Consider the following 21011-nt stretch of genomic DNA (forward strand, 5'->3'; position numbering starts at 1 on the left):
AAATGGAAGTGGGTTTTTCTGCTTAGGGTAATATTAGAAAGACTAAATTTGTGGACTAAATTTTGTAAACTAAATGATATGAAAGTTTATAATTGAATTATTACTTAAATGTTGATTAATGTGCTTATTTATTTTTTATGACACATACATCACTTAGAAAGGAAGCATGAATTTGTTTGTTAAAAAGGTGGTGGTATTGTTGTTGGCATGTCTTATGGTACTAAGTACTGTGTGTGGAGTACAGATCCTCTCCGGATCTAAAAAAAATTGAGGCTCAGTTTTTTTAGATTTGGAGAGGATCTACACTCATGTGTGTGATGCACAATGTGTCTACCCCAGGACGTACGTCAATATCAACAATTTACTGCAGACGGATCTTACTCTCCATTGTAAATCTAAGGACGATGATCTTGGTGCTCAAGTACTGCTTCCTCATGGGTCGTTTGGATTCAATTTTCGACCAAATGTTGGGTGTTCAACATTATATTTCTGCAAATTTGAGTGGCGCGGCGGATCTCATTGGTTTGATATATACATAGAAGACAGAGATGCAAATGAGTGTAGGCACTGCAATTGGTTGATCATAGAAAAAGGTGCATTTAGGTTAGTTGAAGGCAAAGCTAGGCTAATAGATGAGTGCTATGAGTGGAACAAGTCGGCTCCCAAGTTCATCATTTAACAAATTATTTCTGTATTTAATAAGAGCTTCTTTTGGTTAGGAGAGCCATAAATAAAGTCATTATTACCATTTCAAACCTTATATCTCTTATTTTTCTAGAAATATTGATTAATGCTGAGCATTGCTAATCATTTTATTTATTTTTTATTTTTGTTAGAGAGTTAGGAATTCAATTTATGCATAAAGTAGGGGCTTAAGCCTCAAATTTATATTTCCATCACAAAATAATACTTACATGTATTTAATACAATTATTATCTAAGCGCTAGATGTAATTCATGTGTATATATGTTATTTAATACAATCATCACCTGATTATTGAGATGGTGATGGTATTAAATACATGTAAGTATTGTAATCAAATCTCAAAATAATATTTAACTTTGAAACACTTAACTCGTTTGCTCTTCAACCAAGCATTCATCAAAATTTGTAGATTTCACGTATATTATGTTGAGTAACGAAATGATCTCTTATCCGAAACAGGAGGAACCCTACTAGTGAAAAGAAAAACTGCAACGTAATGATCCTGTGGTGCTCATTCCGTAAATTTTTTCAATGATCTAAAACGGATATCTTAATGCATCATTCATATATCATCTTTACAAAAAACTGGACAAATCCAAAACCATTAAGACATCTAATTGGAGTGAAGAAAATGGACTAATATGATTTTTCAAAGAAACACTAAAATGATTGTCAGTTAATCAAACGGATGTATAGTTTTCGGATTTGGGTGATTTATGGTAAAGATGATTTAAAAAAAAGACCTAAAAGATAGGCGACTGGATCGTTGAAATACATTATGGAGTGAACTTTACAAGACATCCCACAACTGAAGCTAATTCCTCAAATAAGCTAATGAAAGAAAGAATTCATTCATTCTACAAAGCAGTCATATATTTTCTAGGTTTGTGGAATATCTTGATTCATAAATAACATTTGATAAAGAAGCATATCTTTGAGTATGTTTATATGATCAACTATCACTCAGTCTAATGCATCTCTCTTTCTAATATTGTAAGAGATCTCAAGTTCAAATCCATCCTCTCATGATATAGAAAAAGCTCCGTTCGTAAAAAATAAAACTCAATAAAGTAGTGAAATACAACATTGTTCCACAACCAAACTCGAGCTCATTTTCTCATACGCCACATTGCTCTCGGCTAGTTTCATGTGTGTAGGTGAGTATCCTTCAGTTTTCCAGACACGAAATGCTGGCAAAAATCAGAAGTAAAAAAAAAGTGAACATACTACAGGCAAGTACAAGTGTCAATTGTATCATATCACTGTGTGCTTTGAGTCTGAGAATTCTGTGCCAGTCCATCGGCCAACCGCTTTTTACAAGAGGGTAAACCAAATCACCCACTCTACCACAAGCTGTATTACATTCATCTCCTGAAACGGTGGAAATATGTAACCATTTCAATCAATGACAAACATGAAAGAAGAAATGTAAATCTAACTAAAGAAAGAGGGTTAAAATTATTACTGGAAGTATAAACAGCAGAAATCCAAGTTGCAGGAGGTTAAAAGGCTACAATTTTATGAAGACCAGCAACAGCTACTCGCTTGAGGCTCGGGCTCTTGTCCAGGAACAACAAGTTTTGTTCCCTTGAGAAGTGAGGAACTCCCAGACTCTGCTTCCTCATTTGGAATGAGGGACTTCTTGCCGAGGATTCGATAAATTTCTGTTAGGACAGTAACGAATGCAGATTCAACATTAGTGGCCTCGAGTGCCGATGCCTCCATAAAGAAGAGGTTCTCCCTTTGGGCAAACTCTTTCGCATCCTCAGAAGGTACAGCTCGCAGTGTCCCCAGGTCGGACTTGTTGCCAACAAGCATCACAACAATATTGTTGTCAGCATGCGCCCTCAATTCCTCTAACCACTTGGTTACATGATCAAATGATTGAGGCTTGGTTATGTCATAGACCAGCATTGCCCCCACCGAACCTCTGTAGTATGCACTTGTCACCGCCCTGTATCTGAGACCATCACCAGAAGTGTGAAGAGACATACAAACACAAGAAGATGGACTTTGTGGCAAAAAAACAGAAAAAAGAATAAAAGGAGTTTTCAATTTTATACAATAGACACAAATGTCAGTGGTAACTAATTGAAATACATACATACATACATATATATATATACATATATAGGTTCTACATGCACATGCAGGCGCACAATTCTAAGATGGTAAAATTTACCGATATTTAAGTATCATTTTGCTGTATTAATATCTATATCCCAAAGTAAATTAATGTCCTTAAGTTCATAATCATCTCCTTCTTTCTATTATCTCTATTTGTAAAATATTAGAATCTCAAGACTCAGACTAGTTCTGGACGGGTTTCAATAAAGTAATAACTAATACCCAGCTTTACCTGAGCACAATTACTTATTATCCTAATTATTCTAACAGAATTTATTCTGATATTAATATTCATCTCGCAGACACCGTTACCTTGATGACTGGTTTTGCTCAAGTAATAATCCAAGCATGAGCAGAATATATTCTATATGCTAGTCATTTGAAGAAGCGTTGTCTTCGTAGCCTAATATGCTGTTTCAAAACGACTGGCTTCTCCTTTCCTGTCACTATCTATAAAAAAAAAAAATATATATATATATACAGAAGAGGCAGTCATCCACTCTAACCTTGTGGCATCATCCATCTCATCCTCTTCCTTTACCTCAACTTCAATCTAAACCTTCATCTCATCCTAAAATCATCATTCAACAATGTTACATATCCTCTGCTTTGATCCAACCGAAATTTCACAACCATCCCTTCAATATCATGGGTTGTGGTTCACCTTATAGACCAGTATCCGCTAATCAAGATCTATGTACACTAATTAATTGAAATCAACCTGTATTACAGTATATAATCAGAACATGTATAGTATAACGCAGATGATTTATGTTAAAGACCAGGATAATCTAATCTGGTCATGATTTCTCTTCAATGCCTTGTTTGGTATCTAGGATTGAATTGGAATGGATATCCTACTATATTCAAGGTTTATTGAAGGTAGAGGTGGATGGTTTTTCCTTCATGAGTAATCCATCTTCTACCTGCACGTTGGACGCCATTTTTTCATTTCTTCCTCCAACATACCTTGAATATAGTGAGTTGTCGATTCCAGTCCAACCATGGTGACCAAACGAGGCCTAAAAGCATTTCTCTTTTGGGCTAAATACTTCTACCAAAGTAAGGATTGCCTTCTAAATTCAGCAAAATCATGATCATCACCATCCACAACTCAAACAAAAACACAAAATCCAAATTTAACCAAACCAAACATCACAAATTGAAAATAACAACAAACCCACATCATAAATTAACAACAACAAAAACCCACATCAAAGAAACACAAAAACTCAATCACCAACGCACCAAATCTATAAAAATAGGAAAAAGCGATTACCTTTCTTGGCCAGCAGTGTCCCAAATCTGGGCTTTGATGGTTTTGTGGTCGATCACGAGGGTCTTAGTCTGGAACTCAACGCCAATGGTAGCCTTGGACTCCAAGCTGAACTCGTTCCGAGCAAAGCGAGCCAAGAGCTGAGACTTGCCGACCGCCGAGTCTCCGATCAGCACCACCTTGAACACGTAGTCGATCTTCTGATTGAAATTACTCACCAAATTCGACATCGTAATTCTCTCTGTTCGTCTAAGATGCAAATCTTAACAAAAACCCACCTCGAATTTTCATACGAGAACTCAGAATATGTGTCTTTGTAGGGAGGAAGACCGATCGATCAGTGAGGGAAGATGATCGAATCGGCAATATGTGGTGTGGATGGTGAAAACTCGCAGAGCTGAGCTAGCAAAGAGTTTTGGTTTTGGAATTTAATTTTTTGTTTTCTGTTTAAGCGTAAATGAAGTAATTAGAAAATTGTAATTAGAGATGGAAGGAAGAGAAATGAAAGAAAAATGTGCAGTTGGAGTTGGAGGGGGAGACAGAGACGCGGACCAACGGCTTTGTTCGCGGATTTTTCCCAAAGGAAAACTTTGATTTTTCCTTGTTGCAATTAATTACAGTTTTCTAGGTATACACTTTTTTTTTTTTTTTTTAATTAACGAGACCATATTTTAAATTACTATAATTTTCGATGAAGAGAATTTTAATTCGGAGTGTAAGAGAAAGACGCATCGATCTTACTAATTAGCTTAACGAATGTCTAATTTCACAAATGAATTAAAAATTAGGTTAGGAACACTTTACACCCCTCTAGTTTAGAGTCATTAACAATTTAGTTTTAATCTTCTTTTTGTGGTTAAACAAAGGGGCTCAAATCCTGAAAAAAAAATAAAATTACAAAATAATGTCACGAGATAGAGAGATTCTAAAAATATCAGACAATAATAATTGCTTATAAGAAGTTGGAGCTTTGCTCAAAATAAACCGAAGCCAAAGGATGAGGTAGGCTTATATTGGCTAACTCATCGGCAACAAAATTCATCTCACGATAGATATGCAGAATATTAAATTTTTAATCACAGTCGCACGCCAAGTAAGAATTTTCTAAAATGAAAGCCTCGGTTTTGCATTCATGTAACCAAATTGAGTAGCATGTAAAAGAAAATAGCAATTAACTTGGTAGTTTGGCAATTGAAAAAAGTCAATAGTAAATATGGGAAGGCGTTTCTTTTTTAAAATTGATCCAAAAAATCTCTTTCTTTTACACCAAAAAATTTGAAAATCTAAAGCATCAAACCCCCTCAACAATGTTGGGTGCTGGTCATTGATTTTGCTTCTGGAAATGAAACTTCACAAGCCATAAAATGTTGCCTTGTTGCAGCTGGTGGTCTTATTGCTGCTTTTGTTTCCAGGTTAGGTAGTAGAATTAAACTGTAGCGATGCTAGTAACAGAAATTAACTATAACCAAATCGCGCTATTTTCCTTTTTTTTTTTTCGTTTTTTTTTTTTTTAGTTTACGTTGGAAGGATCGAACCATAACACACCGTAATCTTAATTCACTTCTGGACTCTCACTCATCCTTTGGACAAGTGCTTTGAGCTAAGTTTTTATTGTGCTTTTGTTACATCATGAAGAACTTGACAACAGAAGCCTAAAAGCTAACATGAAACAGGTTAAAATTCCACACCCAGAATACATCCTACCATTCTACTACTGTCTCTCAAGTGAAATAGACCAGAAAACAAAAAAGAAATCGCTTTCCCTTTCCTCTCCGATCTTCAACTGCTACCTTTACATGAACAAACCGCGCACATGAATTTGCATCGATTCTATTTTTGTTTGCTCGAACAACTGCACTTCGCCTTCGTATCTTTGAGGGTCTGCATTCAAAGTTAGGTAACACTTTAGAGGGAAGAAATAGTTGGTCGAAATTCGTGTAGATTATTCCAAGATTTATTTTTCATTTGCTGCAACTTTACCTTAACCTGTTTCTGAAGGTCTTTTATGAACTCAACCGCCAAGTCCAACATTTCTGCCGTGTTTATTTGCTGCCAAGAATACAACATATAAGACTCGATCAATTTCAAGCATTCAAGACAACGACTACAATGGTGAGTAGCAAATACCTTGTCCATGTCCGGGAAAAGATCCTGCAATTTCTTCATTCTTTCACTAATCCGCATCCTTCTCATCTGAAATTCATAGTATTCGCAATCATGGAGTTGATATAATCTGGAAAATATAACATGTAGCAATGCTACTGAATCCATGTGAAGTGTAAACCAGCTATAAGACTAATGAAATAAAAGAAGATTTACCCTCTCTGCGATGCTTCGTGGGTGAGTGGCGAAGCCTCTTTTGGCACGAATTTTACAAGGAATAGAATCTTCAAATTGCAAATACTTCTCCATAGCAGGCATCTCAAATTGTTTAGGCAAGCTCAAATGTTGAGTCAAACCGTGATTGTGGTTTCCCAAATCATTGTTCTGATCATAGAAAAACAAACATTACTAATATGATAAGCAAGCAGATGGCCAAGTCAAAATTGAAGAACAAATGTAGTTTACAGAAAAAGTGCAAAGCCTACCTGTGATTTGAATGCAATCGAAGTAGAAAACTTGTTCCCGTCATTGTCCCTGGCTCTTTTGAGGTCATTAAATGAAGAATTCTCCCATGAATCATTTGGAAAGCTAGAGTGGTAATGTGAATTGCTACCATTAGCATCTCCTAAACCATGATTCGGTTGCGGTTGGCTACCTTCTCCCGAGTTCCCATTCTCATTTTCAGCAATCCGAGGCATACGATGTGAGTATGAAGATGGCCTAGATGAGAAATTCAGTTGATTACCCAACCTAGAAGTTGATGGACTGGCTTCTCCACTTACACCATTGCCTGCGCGATATCCCGTCGAGTCTTTCATCACATTGAAGCCTGTTTTTCAATCAAACAAATACAAATTACTAGAGGAACCAGAACAAAATTTCAAAACAATCATTGAAATGTCATCAAATCCATAACCAACCTCTTAATTATTTACTAAATTTTTCTTTATCTAAAGTAGCAAGTGACAATAACCCTCCAAATTCAAACTTTTCTAATCATTTGCAACTTAACATTAATCCATTCAGTTAACCGTAAATCGAATTCTCGGGCAAGTTTATGCAAAGAATCGGCAACCAAAACCAACATAAATCATAACTTTCTGAATTAAACCGCTTTACAAATCAGTCAGCATTTTAACAAAGATATCTATATATTTACATAGCATATATAGAACATGCGACCAAGAGAGCAGCCAAGAAATAGGTAACAAAAATATTAGTATACCATTGTCAACGGTCAAGTTAGGGAAGAATCCAGCCGGAGAGCTACTTTGTCTAACAAGATTAGACCGATTTCCAACCCCAATTTTCGATTGCATCATTGAATTCTCCATTACGGTAGAGTTGACTGCAGCAAAGGAGCTGCTATCTAAACCATGAACTTGTTGAGCTTGAGGAGCTTGGTACATCATATGAGTAGAATTCGGGTAACCATTATTGTGATTAGAAACAGAGTCCCCTGCCTCTTCCTTCACATTCACCGGCCTCTCTTCGATTTCAAATTGATGATGCTGCACGCCATTGTCATGGTGATCTGGTTCATTACATGAAGAAATGAATCTGGCTAGCACCGTTTCGACTTCAGGGCTCGACGGTTGAAGATACCGCAAATCCTCAACTCCTCCGCCGCCGCCATTGTTATCCATATGCTCCATCAGAAATGAGCTTGGAGCTGACCGATACCGCGTTAAGCTGGAGCTCTGCTGTTGCTGGAAAATATTCGAATCCATGAACTCCGCAGTGTGGTTCTTCCTCAGCTCTCCCTCTGAGGCCTTAAAATTAGGATTGTATTTGTATAAAAGACTGCTCATATCTGATTCTTTTGTGTTAATCTTAATTTCTTGAAAATTCAAATGTTTTGCAACACTTGGATTGCTTCAAGATTCACCAAACTTGGCTTTTTCAGATAAAACCCAGATAAGATCTACTTCTGATTTGATCTAAACCGAAGATAAATCTGCAAAAAACCAAGAAAAATAACCAAAATAAATCCAAAAACATAAATAAATAAAACCCTTTTGGCATGTTGGTTTGATCTTACTCGAAAGATTGAAAATTTAGATTACAAACCTCAGATTACTTGAACTTCTGTAGCTGGAAATGAACTCTCTGAACTTTCTACTTCCAGCAATTGAGAATCTTTATGTTTTTTTGTTCCTGCAATAATATTCCTCTTTAAGAAACAACATGAATTGGGAAACAATAACAAATAAAAAACAAACACAAAAGAGGAAAATTTGAGTTCATTTATTTATTTTCTTTTTTTGGATAAAGAGGTTGTAGGATTTGAGTTTGAACAATTCAAGTACCTATGATGTTTGTTTTCTGAATCTGAGCCAGCAACCAAACAGTCTCCTCCAGAAAACACAGATGAGATGAGAAGCTTTAGAGATGGATTAACAACAAAACTACCAAGCATCTTGTAATAATGTCTCCTCCTATCTCATCTCCGACTACATCCTTTGCATCGACATATATGTACTGAAGATGTTCCATAACTACCCCTTGTTTCTAATTTTATTATCCTAATGCCACGGGGGCACGATGGCATCCATTACACGTCAGCACTTGAGTTGACCGATCTACCCTGTGTCCTCAAGCATCAAATACTGGGCCTTGATGGTTTAGGGTTTCCATTTCCAAGGGAAGCTTTTTGGAGTATGTTACAATTTTTGGGTTATTAATTTCTTTATCTATCTATTATATACAAAGTCAGAGTTGTGATGAACAGTGCAGCCCAGCGGAGATCAGATTTTTATAGCTAAATTACCAATTTACCCTTGCATAATTTGAAATATGATTTTGAGCGCGTGAGCGTGTGCATGAAGGCTAGTGTGTTATAATCTTGATGGATTACTACTCGCAAAATTTATATTTTAGAGTATAATATTACCAAATGAAATATGTATAGTAAAATAGGTAAACTAATAATACTAGATGGTGGTGATACCGTTATAAAAAAAAAATTGCTTGAGAAAAGAATTAGTTGGGACGGTTAGACCAGCTCGCTTATCAGGCACCACCGTATATTAGTGTGGTGCAACTTGGATTGGAGATTCTAATGTCAACCTGAAAATTTTGTTCCAAATTCAAGAATTCCCAATCGGAACATTTCTAAAAAAATGGGAGAAAAATTGGAGTGTATCTAGAGAACCTAAATTTCTGATCTAATTTAATTTGAAGTTTGCCAAACTTATTCTGGTCCCAAATTTTGAATAGGTATAATTTTTCACTAGTTATAAGTATCCCGTGATCAATTTTTTATATTTTTATTGTTTCCATTGTTAGTTTTTCATCTATGTTTTATATTCTTATAAAAATACTTATGCACTAACAATTAAATAGAAGTATACATGTTTAGTTATTCATACATTTTAAATTCTAATCGACGGTTCTAGTAACAAATAGCATTCTTATGACGAATCGTTCATTTGTTTTTTGCACATGAATAACTAAAATATCTTAAAATTGAATAATTTTTACATACACGAACTTAGATGATATTAAAGAGAATAAATGGTTTCGATTATGATGTTTGAATAGTAAAGTTCATTAATCGTAAATAGGGGGACAAGTAACTCTTCCCTATGAGGGGACATAAGCGTTAACCATATTTTATGTTGTTTAATCCTTTGGAAGTTTAAGTTTTATCTTTTGGGAGCATTTTTGCTCACTATCATAAATATGGTGTATGCTCACCATACACCTAATTATTTGTCATGTGTCATTTCGCTTAACTCTTGTTAATTTTTTTTTTCTCAATTATTCTATTTTCTGATGTTAGCAATGTATAGTAGTCAAATAGGACCATTTTATTCTCGAGACCTTTTACTTTTTTTTCAATGTTGGAGTTAGAATTAATTCCAGTTTATCTACTTCTATCCATTTGGGGTTGGGGGGGGGGGGGGAGAGAACATGAGATAATTCAAGTTGATTATGTTTCGCCTTTCCTCATAGAAAGACGAAAATCAACGCCACTATTCCTAAACAACTTAGAGTCAAGTCTTCTTTTCACACTATTATAGATACGAAAATAATGGAAATAGGATTGACTGTGGATTCGAGCCGTAGTATATGGTTTCAGAAAACCGTACGATTTTCCCAATCAAAATAAAGTAGGTTTTACATGAAGAAGATTTGGCTTAGCATGTTCTATTCTGTATGGGTAGGGGAAGAGCCCGGCTCGGTATTCTTAAAAAAAATATAGAGAAATCAGAACCAAGTCTGAAAAAATAACATTTATTGTTAAAGTTAACCAAAGTTAAGTAAAAGGACATGTGACAAATGATTAGATATATGGTAAGCATACAACAAAGTTTAAGATATATGAGTAGATATAGAACAGTTTTCTTTAATTTTGAAAACAATGTTATCCATAAAACTTTGGATCCAACATTAATTAGTATAGGGTGCTTTGCTTATGGACCAAGCGACTCTTCTCGAGTCTAAAACTCTAAGGCTAAAAGTCTAAAACCAAAACCGTACCGTGGGCCACTGTAAACGTATAATCTAAGGAACTTTAACGAAAAATTCTCGGTACTGTTCATTTTAACGAAATATCATATTTTTACACTTAAAAGTCAATCCTGATACTATTCACTTTACCCTTTATTTTGTCCTTATCGTTAAAATTCAAAATTTTCAAGCCATTTTCATTCATTTTTCTTATAATCGACCAGACTCACCCCTTCTGCTCTTTGGTATATAGAAAGAGACACTAATAGGTGCATGCATATTCATCTCTTCTCTTTGGTCAGGAGTCAGGACTGCTCATTCAAATGATTTCATTGTTCTTTTAATTGAGATTAATTAGCTCACTAATCCATCTACTTATGTTTTATCCTGCTTGTCAAAATATTAATGATAACGATTACTATGTTTTTTTTTTTTTTTGGAAAACGATAACGATTACTTTGTTTATTTAATTCCATTGATGCACTTTTAGGTGCCAAAAGGTGGTTACTGTGCCCACGGATTGATTAAGTAAAGTGAGCTTCAAATGGGAATCCGAATGACATATAATGCTATTAGGAAAATATTCCCATTTGTGGTCCATTGAAGTAAAAGTTAGGCTGAAATGATCATTCGATATATCCGCATTTACTCTTCATTTCTGTTGAAGAAAATTCTATATTTAAATCTTATGAACGTTAATTTTTTTAATGAAAACAATGATCGTTTAGTCAATCATGTCAGTAGAGTAGATTTTGATTGAAATTTCACTAAACTATGAACTAGTATTCCCCAATCATTCTTAATCGTTATAGTTTGTAATGTTGTAGAAATTTTTTTATCAACCCAAAAGCCTTAGCATATTTTAGGGAAGCCCCAAAAACTTGAAATTTTTGTTTTCATGACTGTATTATCCTAGTTACTCAATTTTGTCTCACTCCTTAGATTTTGCTTTTGTTTAATGTTTATTATGACATTTATAACATAATGTATTTTATGATGTTGTTGTTCTCAATTTCATATTTGCTATAAGAAAATAACTACTAAAACTAGACAAAGTTTAGTTACAATATTTTTGTTATAGTAGATAATGATGCTATTATAGAAAGACGAAAATCAACGCCACTATTCCTAAACAACTTAGAGTCAAGTCTTCTTTTCACACTATTATAGATATGAAAATAATGGAAATAGGATTGACTGTGGATTCGAGCCGTAGTATATGGTTTCAGAAAACCGTACGATTTTCCCAATCAAAATAAAGTAGGTTTTACATGAAGAAGATTTGGCTTAGCATGTTCTATTCTGTATGGGTAGGGGAAGAGTCTGGCTCGGTATTCTTAAAAAAAATATAGAGAAATCAGAACCAAGTCTGAAAAAATAACATTTATTGTTAAAGTTAACCAAATTTAAGTAAAAGGACATGTGACAAATGATTAGATATATGGTAAGCATACAACAAAATTTAAGATATATGAGTAGATATAGAACAGTTTTCTTTAATTTTGAAAACAATGTTATCCATAAAACTTTGGATCCAACATTAATTAGTATAGGGTGCTTTGCTTATGGACCAAGCGACTCTTCTCGAGTCTAAAACTGTAAGGCTAAAAGTCTAAAACCAAAACCGTACCGTGGGCCACTGTAAACGTATAATCTAAGGAATTTTAATGAAAAACTCTCAGTACTGTTCATTTTAACGAAAGATCATATTTTTACACTTAAAAGTCAATCCTGATACTATTCACTTTACCCTTTATTTTGTCCTTATCGTTAAAATTCAAAATTTTCAAGCCATTTTCATTCATTTTTCTTATAATCTACCAAACTCACCCCTTCTGTTCTTTGGTATATAGAAAGAGACACTAATAGGTGCATGCATATTCATCTCTTCTCTTTGGTCAGGAGTCAGGACTGCTCATTCAAATGATTTCATTGTTCTTTTAATTGAGATTAATTAGCTCACTAATCCATCTACTTATGTTTTATCCTGCTTGTCAAAATATTAATGATAACGATTACTATGTTTTTTTTTTTTTTTGGAAAACGATAACGATTACTTTGTTTATTTAATTCCATTGATGCACTTTTATGTGCCAAAAGGTGGCTACTGTGCCCACGGATTGATTAAGTAAAGTGAGCTTCAAATGGGAATCCGAATGACATATAATGCTATTAGGAAAATATTCCCATTTGTGGTCCATTGAAGTAAAAGTTAGGCTGAAATGATCATTCGATATATCGGCATTTACTCTTCATTTTTGTTGAAGAAAATTCTATATTTAAATCTTATGAACGTTAATTTTTTTAATGAAAACAATGATCGTTTAGTCAATCATGTCAGTGGAGTAGATTTCGATTGAAATTTCACTAAACTATGAACTAGTATTCCCCAATCATTCTTAATCGTTATAGTTTGTAATGTTGTAGAAATTTTTTTATCAACCCAAAAGCCTTAGCATATTTTAGGGAAGCCCCAAAAACTTGAAATTTTTGTTTTCATGACTGTATTATCCTAGTTACTCAATTTTGTCTCACTCCTTAGATTTTGCTTTTGTTTAATGTTTTTTATGACATTTATAACATAATGTATTTTATGATGTTGTTGTTCTCAATTTCATATTTGCTATAAGAAAATAACTACTAAAACTAGACAAAGTTTAGTTACAATATTTTTGTTATAGTAGATAATGATGCTAAATATTTTTCTTACGTAGATAGTGGTGTCAAATGATTCGATTCTTTTTTGTTATACGTAGATAAGAATGCATAAGTTAAGAATTTTAATTAATTCTTATAGGTTAATGGATGGCAACATAGACAAAGAAATAGAAAGTACTTTTAAAAAGTTGGGTCAATCTTTGTATTAATTACAAATCAAATTTACAAGTGAAATCTCAATTTTCTTTTTTAATCCGTATTGTAGCCGCATTAATTTGAACTTGAAAAGAAAAGGGGTCCATGAAGTTACCCCTTTTATACGTACACACATACTTGGTCAGGACTAAGACATTCAAACAAATACAGCTGAGAACCGATAACTTGTTACCTTTCTTTCACGCAGCATTAATGGAACTGTGTAATCTAATTTATTCGTCAACCTATTCAAATTTTCGGTTCCAAAGGTCTTTGTTGAATATAAATTGGAAGGCCGACTGCCTAGCACTGATCAGTGACATTGTGGTTGACATTATTTTTTGGCCTAATTTTTTTTCATGATCCATGTGGTGACACGCTATTTTGGAAGTGACCCTCGTGGTGAAAAAGCTTTTGATTAAACTCTCATGGTGGGTCTTGTTAGCAATTGAGGTCTAAATCCAAATTTACGTTAGTCTTTCGTTAAATAAACTCATGTGACTATCACATGAAGGGTCAAATTCGTCATTTCAATCCAAATTACATCTTATTCAATGGACATATAGTATAATTTAGGGTTTAACTGAAATTAGATTTTATAGAAGAAAAAAATGAAGAAGCTTGAACGCGAAGACTAAAACTAAACCTGTAAAACCACGTCAATGGCTAGGAAAAGAGGTGAAGGTGAAGTCGCGCCTAATTTATTAGGTATGATTTAATTTTGTGTGGAAATCCTAATACTTCTAATATACCATTGTTTTTTTTTTTTTTTAATGCCAACACGTCTTTGATCATGAGTTAGAGTCTTAGTCTTACTTGAATTTTCATTCTTGTATCAATTGGTACCTATTTGAATGCATATGCCTTTTAGTTTTGTCTTTAATTGGTAATGTGATTTTATGCAGGTCCTAGTCAGCGAGTGCACAACCTTTCAAAAAAAATTTTTTAATCTTCTTTGAATTTTAATTCTTTAACTTTCTTATGCTCTTGAAGTTCATATGTGGAGGGCAGACCTGAAGATTGAATTTTCTGCAATGCCTTTCATCCATTGTCTTAACTCTACAATGCCCTTCATCTGTTTGAATGCATATGTATTGCATTTCACCCATTGTCTTTAACTCTTTAAGTTATTATTGTGCATATATGATTTTTCTACATTATATAGGTTGAGATACATATGCTATCAAATTGGGGTGATGGTTAGTGACAGTGGAGGAGGTCCACTAGTAGCTATGGCGGTGGTTGGGAGCCTGAGATAAGATACGGGAACTGCTAGGTTTTTTTTGTTTTTTTGTTTTTTAATATTTTATTTGTAATTTTATTTTAATTCAATCATGTTTTTGTATTTTTATTTTCTAAAATAAGTAAATTTAATTTTGACAGATCCACATGTGATAGTCACATGATTTTATTTAATGGAAGACTAACGAAACTTTGAATTTGAACCTGAATTGCTAACACGGCTCACCACGAGAGTTTAATTAATAGTTTTTTCACCACAAGAGTCACATTAAAAGTGGTGTGTCACCACAGGGACTACAAAAAAAAATTGGCCTTATTTTTTTTTTTTATTAAAAGTAATAATATTAATGTTCAAAAATAATTAAAATAATATCAATATACGGAGAAAATTTGGAAGTTTCTTCTAAGCAAAGTCATCATTTGGACTTATCCAATCATTTGGACTTATCCATATAAGCAACTCCAATTTTCTTTTAAATAATTTGAATTTGAAAATAAATCAAAGATATATATGTACTAAATAGCATATTTACGATAAATTGTTGATTTGTTTACACATTTAAATGAAAAAATAAATTTTTATTCGAATAATTTTTCGTGAAAATGAATCAAATGATGTTCAAATGAATGATTAAACAATCTAATGGTTCCAATTGCAAATTTTAGTGATGATTGTGGTATACGAGGAGTCTTTCTCCTTCCTTCTTTGGGTTTTGTAAAATTTTCAAATGATGTCGCTGTCCACATCAGATGCCACCTAATGTGGTATAGAAATATAGTATGAATAGCATTACTCATTTATTTATGTCTAAAACTTTATCTTTTCCAACTCTCAGTATCTTGACTAAAAAAAAGGACAATCAAACCGATTTATTTAGACTAATGCTATTCATATCATGTTTTTGTACCACATTTTCGTACCATCTTAGGTGGCATTTGATGTGGACAACAACATCATTTGAATTAATCAGATTTTTAAATTTAGTTCATTATTTAATAAACTAATAATTAAGAAAAACTAGTTAATTAAATGATGATTGTGGTATACGAGGAGTCTTTCTCCTTCCTTCTTTGGGTTTTGTAAATTTTTCAAATGATGTCGCTGTCCACATCAGATGCCATCTAATGTGGTATAGAAATATGGTATGAATAGCATTACTCATTTATTTATGTCTAAAACTTTATCTTTTCCAACTCTCAGTATCTTGACTAAAAAAAAAAAAAAAAAAAATCCTTTCATTAATTATTCTTGTAAACATAAGGACAATTTAAAAATGATCCAATTTTAATTCTTCTTGTTATTTATACGAGCAATATCACAAGAGGAGAGAATAAAACAAAAGAGCTAGTATGTCTTGAAAACCCCTACAATGCAAGTTAACTTATTTTAAGTACGAAATGGAGTCAACTATTTATGATGAACTTGCTACAAGATTACTAGAATTTGGTAGTTAAGGGATATGCTACTAATCAACACCGATATGTACTAAACTTAATGATAGGGAATTTACCACACATGTAAACGGATTAAAAAAAATCCTATAATACTTGCAAGAATGACAAGGATATTGTAGTATAAATGGTTCTTGCAAGGTCGTTATCCACATGGATTATTAAATAATTCAAATAATTCAAAGCAAACCAAATTCCAATTAATTATTATAAAACAGAAAGTTGAGATGATTGATTTTTATGACCTAATTTAATAAAACGAATTTAATTAATAAAAATAAAACAATCTGCAATATTAAATCTGAAAGAAAAGGAAACAATTTTTAAAATATAAATTTATAAAAGCACTAGGATTCCACCATCACTTAGCAATCCTATACATTTTTACCAATTACTTATGATCTACACATGTCACTTTGAAGGTTAGGTTTTCCTACTATATATCCTACTTGAAACCTCCAACATAGAACGTATATCTAACATGCAATCCGTCCGGACGTTCGGATCAAATATGAACATGAGATACTCATTAAGTTTTATGAAAACCCTTTGAAAAACTATGCAACCCTTAAGTCGTGGTGTTCATCTTAAGTGAAATTACAATTATTAACCACAAGAAACCAGTGTCAATTTTAGGGAACCTTCCAACCAAAATTACATCAAATTACTTTTCTAAAGATCCTAACGGTGATAAGGCATTAAGACAATTAGATAGTTTTAATCACGGTGATTAATAATTCAAAGTGTGGATGCAATAATCATAAGCATTTAAATAAAAATCACATATTCATGCTAAGGCTCAAGGTTTCATCCTAGCAAAAGGAATTAATTACGCTATTCATAATTAAAATCATAGAAAATATTATTAAGAGAATGAAAATACCTTAAAGTAGAAAATCTCCAAGAACCCTAGCAATTACTCTCTGTTTCCAAACTTGCATAAAAGAAAGCGTCACCCAAAAACTAAGAACGGCAAAAGCCTTAAAATCCCCTCTAGCTATCGCACAAACCCTAGTCTTTTTCTCCCATTAGGAAACCAAATAATAAAATAAAATAACTTAGAAAATAGAGTCCTAATTAAGCTAGGAAAATCTGTACAGAAACTGTCCAGCCACGTTTTAGCCTCAAATCTTCTCCAAATCCGACCCAAGATAGCTTGTTTTAAAGATCAGGATGTTCCAAACACATCTCCAGAAGGCCACGAGACCATCCGAGGTCATATTGGGCTCCAAAAACACAATTCAAGCCTAAAACGTTACTATTTCAGCGCCGCACATTGTTCCTTTATTATATCTCCAGAAAATCATCGCTTGGTAGAAAAATCTGATATTTTGATATGATCAAACTAACTGACTCATGAACGTCCTTCAACTAGAATTACTCCAAAATTCATCAATTTGACCATGTTTTGCTCTAAAGGAAGTCAAAAGTCCTATTTTGAAAATATAATTCAAAGTATCAAAATTCTTCCTAAATAATAACCAAAATATACTAAAAATAGGGTTAAATATATAATATAAAATATACTCTTCACTTAACCATCTACGTAGCCAAATAGTTGTAAGAGTTTACAAAGAGTAAAACCATTTAATATATGCTAAATTGCTTTTCCAATGCTGCACTTTAAAATTTTTAACATGTTAGTTTGGACGGTTATTTTTGTCATATCTAGTTCGTTGAGGAGGAGAAGTCGAAGTGGACGAGATGGATGTATTCTGATTTGGTGTTCTAAAGACTTAAAGATGCGGGGAGGATGTTTTAGTGGATGAACCTTGCTCCTGTATGGCTGTATGGCATCTGCTACTCTTGGTCTCTTTATGGCACTGATAACTAATGTTCGTAACAGATCCTTCGGTGTTCAACTTCTAGTGAGTGGGTTTTCCTTTCGAATCATTATTTTGCTCATTGATTTCATGTAATCTAGTGCCCTATTGTCTCCTGTTCTGGTGTGGCTGGAACCCTTCTCCTAAGGGTTGTTTGTATCAATCTAAGCCTTGTCTTTTGACCCCTATTTTGAGAAGAAACAATAGCGGTTTATGACCCTTGTTTATTAATGAAATTTCATGTAATTTTTGGGTTAAAAAATGTACGTGGCCCTTCAAATTTCCAAAGAAGTTAGCATTTTCTTTCTTAAAAATTAAGGAAGATGTGTATTTTAGTATTATTTATTAATCTGGACATACTTTCTTGATTTGTATTATACAAATGAGTTTACATTGTGTAAGAAGAATAGGACAGGGAGGAAAACGGTGTTGGTCAAAGAAGTTTTCAATTCCCAGCTGTATAAACCCTAATCCCGACAAGGGAGATAATCCTGGCCATTCGATTAACGAAAGATATTGACTCGTGGTTGCTGAAAACTTTCTGTAATCCACAATTAGTTAGTTAATTAATCGATTTCACATGGCCGATGGCTGTTTGGTTGGTTGACGATGTTAACGAAAGCAATGTCTCGTACTTGGGAACCATATATTTTCACTTAAACAAATGATCACGTTTTGCTCGTGATTTCTGGTCAATTTTTTGTTCAACCGACCCCATCACTCCATCCATTTGTTTTTTTGCCGAAAATCACTCCAATCCAATGACTTATGTAAAAAGTCCACCCTCTCCGGGTATTAGGAGAAAGTCATAACTGTGTAAAACAATGACTTATGTAAAACATTTCTTTTTTTCTTTTAAAACCAAATTAATTATGCATATTCAAATTTGAAGTGGGTATGCCCCTCTGTCTGTTCAGTTGTGACTTACATATTTTAATCTCACAATATCATAATAAAAATTAATCGTTTTCTTAATTCTCATGATTATATCTACAAAAATTACTAAAAACAACTTATAACATGATTTTTCTAGAGCACCCATACATGTAAATATAGACATTATCAACAAAGATTAAAAGCTGAGACTCGTTCGATTGTCATTTATTTTTTCAGTTTTCATTTGTTTGTGTTGTTGATAAATAAGAAGTATATGGTGAGCAAAAAATGAATAAAGAGATGCGGATGAAGGGTGATGGGAAGGAGGAGGAAGAAACAAAAGAAGAACGAATGAAAGAAAAATTCGAAAGTGAAAATGACATTGGTTTCACCAATTTTGAAGTTGTCTTTACGTTGGCTTGCAAATTACTTTCCCTTTCAAATAATCATCGATCTCTCTCAGCTGTGATTGATGCCTACCCGAGAATTGTTCCCTGAAGAAAGGGAAGGGTTCGATAAACCCTAGACATAATATATAGGAGTAGGAGATGCTTGACTCAAGGGTTTGTCATGCGTCACGAAAGCATCGATCCAATTTTAAAAAGCTTATGATTAAAAGCTCAAGTAGAAAGAGAACCGACAAAGAACAAGCATAAAGCATTTGTCCCAAAAGTTATATATTCTAACCTACGTAATTAAGATCAATGGAGGATGAGTTGTCTGTTTACCTGTCCTTTCATTCTCATTAATATCTTGATCTGTGCCGATCGTGTTCTTCCTTTTAGTTATGTGATAAACAAAATTAGTGGAACAAATATAACTGAAATAACAAAATCAAGTGGTAACTTGCAGATTTCTTTTCTAGGAGGTGCACTAACTTTTTCTTTATTTTCCCTTCTGAAAAAAAAAAAAAAAAAAAAAAAAAGATAAGAAGAGTGCACTAACTTAGTCATTGAGCATTAGTGAGGTGTTTTGTAGCCACTTATGGAAAGTGAGAACATAATCAACCTGAAGATTATCGCACCCTCTTCAAAACTAATTTAGAAATCAGCCTCCCACCAATGGCACCTATGATTCTTTCTCAACAATAACCACCAATTTTGTGGTATTTTGTTATCCACTATTTGTAATGAACTTATATGAAACAAGTTCATCGTTATTGTGGTGTCTTATACATTTGTAAATTTCTCTCTACATATGATTACATTATTAAACTAAGACTCCACCTGATAGTAACTTGTAACTTGTAACTTGTTTCATGCAAGTTGATCTCTGGCCTCTGTGTGCACATTCTGCAAGCTCAATTATTGAAATTCCTTGCATCAGTTGATGATGATAGGTTAGCTGTTTTTTCATATTACACCCATTATTTTATTTGGCACTTGAAATCTCTCTCACTCTCTCTCCCTATTTCTTTCTCAATCAAATAATATCATACAAATCCCTTCGTCTTACAGCCACAGACATTGCTCACGAATAAACTAAAATTATACAAGGCTAGTTATTCAGCTAAAAAAAGAAGTGCGCATGCGCATATATATAGTACAGAAGATATATTTCATATTCTTATGTTGGTGGTGATAAGCACTTTTTGCTCCTTTGCCTTGAGTTGAGCGATCGATAAGCACATTTTTAGGCCACTAAAATGGATACGTGATCCTGTCACCAAGATAAGAATATGAACGATATCAGGTATATTATGCACTTCTTTTTCTAGCTGATGGAAATGTGACCCTGAATATAAAAATAAAAGGGTACATTACCTGCCCCAAAGTTCAAGAAAATTATGGTCACTTATCTTTCGATCTTATTCTACAAATTTAATACTTCCAGTTGACTTTTGCAATATTAGTTTGGGTCTAATCCATCTACATAATACAAAACTGCGGTCCAGCCAAATAAAAACCTGCCATCTAGATTATCCAGTTAGATGTGAAATAGTCTAATATTACTACGCAGCCACTCGACCTAAACATCAACCTCCTCCCCTCAATCCCTAAATTCATGCTAGTGTTTACTTCTAGCTCTAACATTATAAATCAAAGGGGATGTCATTGGAATACCATTAGAGATGAAGTTTCCTCATCAGTTGATCTTCA

At 33.5% G+C, this 21011-nt stretch overlaps 2 protein-coding genes across 3 annotated transcripts; both read right to left on the reverse strand.

Moving 5' to 3' along the window:
* Positions 1 to 1713: 1713 nt before the first annotated feature.
* On the reverse strand, positions 1714 to 4678 carry LOC137734615 (ras-related protein RABA4c-like). Its single transcript, XM_068473858.1, has 3 exons — positions 4112 to 4678; positions 2171 to 2665; positions 1714 to 2076 (listed from the first exon to the last, which is right to left on the reverse strand). Exons 1-2 carry the CDS (start codon positions 4336 to 4338, stop codon positions 2224 to 2226), a joined length of 669 nt encoding a protein of 222 aa, XP_068329959.1. The 5' UTR covers positions 4339 to 4678; the 3' UTR covers positions 1714 to 2076; positions 2171 to 2223.
* A 977-nt stretch (positions 4679 to 5655) lies between these two features.
* On the reverse strand, positions 5656 to 8654 carry LOC137734614 (transcription factor bHLH130-like). 2 transcript variants are annotated; one of them, XM_068473856.1, is made up of 8 exons: positions 8521 to 8654; positions 8282 to 8368; positions 7437 to 8168; positions 6697 to 7040; positions 6428 to 6595; positions 6236 to 6301; positions 6089 to 6157; positions 5656 to 5989 (listed from the first exon to the last, which is right to left on the reverse strand). In XM_068473856.1, the coding sequence occupies exons 3-8, from the start codon at positions 8020 to 8022 to the stop codon at positions 5939 to 5941; spliced, it is 1284 nt and encodes a 427-aa protein (XP_068329957.1). In that variant the 5' UTR covers positions 8023 to 8168; positions 8282 to 8368; positions 8521 to 8654; the 3' UTR covers positions 5656 to 5938. The 2 variants fall into 2 exon arrangements, with proteins under 2 accessions (XP_068329957.1, XP_068329958.1); XM_068473857.1 differs by having other exon boundaries at positions 8282 to 8384; positions 8521 to 8647.
* Positions 8655 to 21011: the final 12357 nt, after the last annotated feature.

This window comes from Pyrus communis, chromosome 5 (assembly GCF_963583255.1).
Source record: "Pyrus communis chromosome 5, drPyrComm1.1, whole genome shotgun sequence".
Classification (NCBI taxonomy): domain Eukaryota; kingdom Viridiplantae; phylum Streptophyta; class Magnoliopsida; order Rosales; family Rosaceae; genus Pyrus; species Pyrus communis.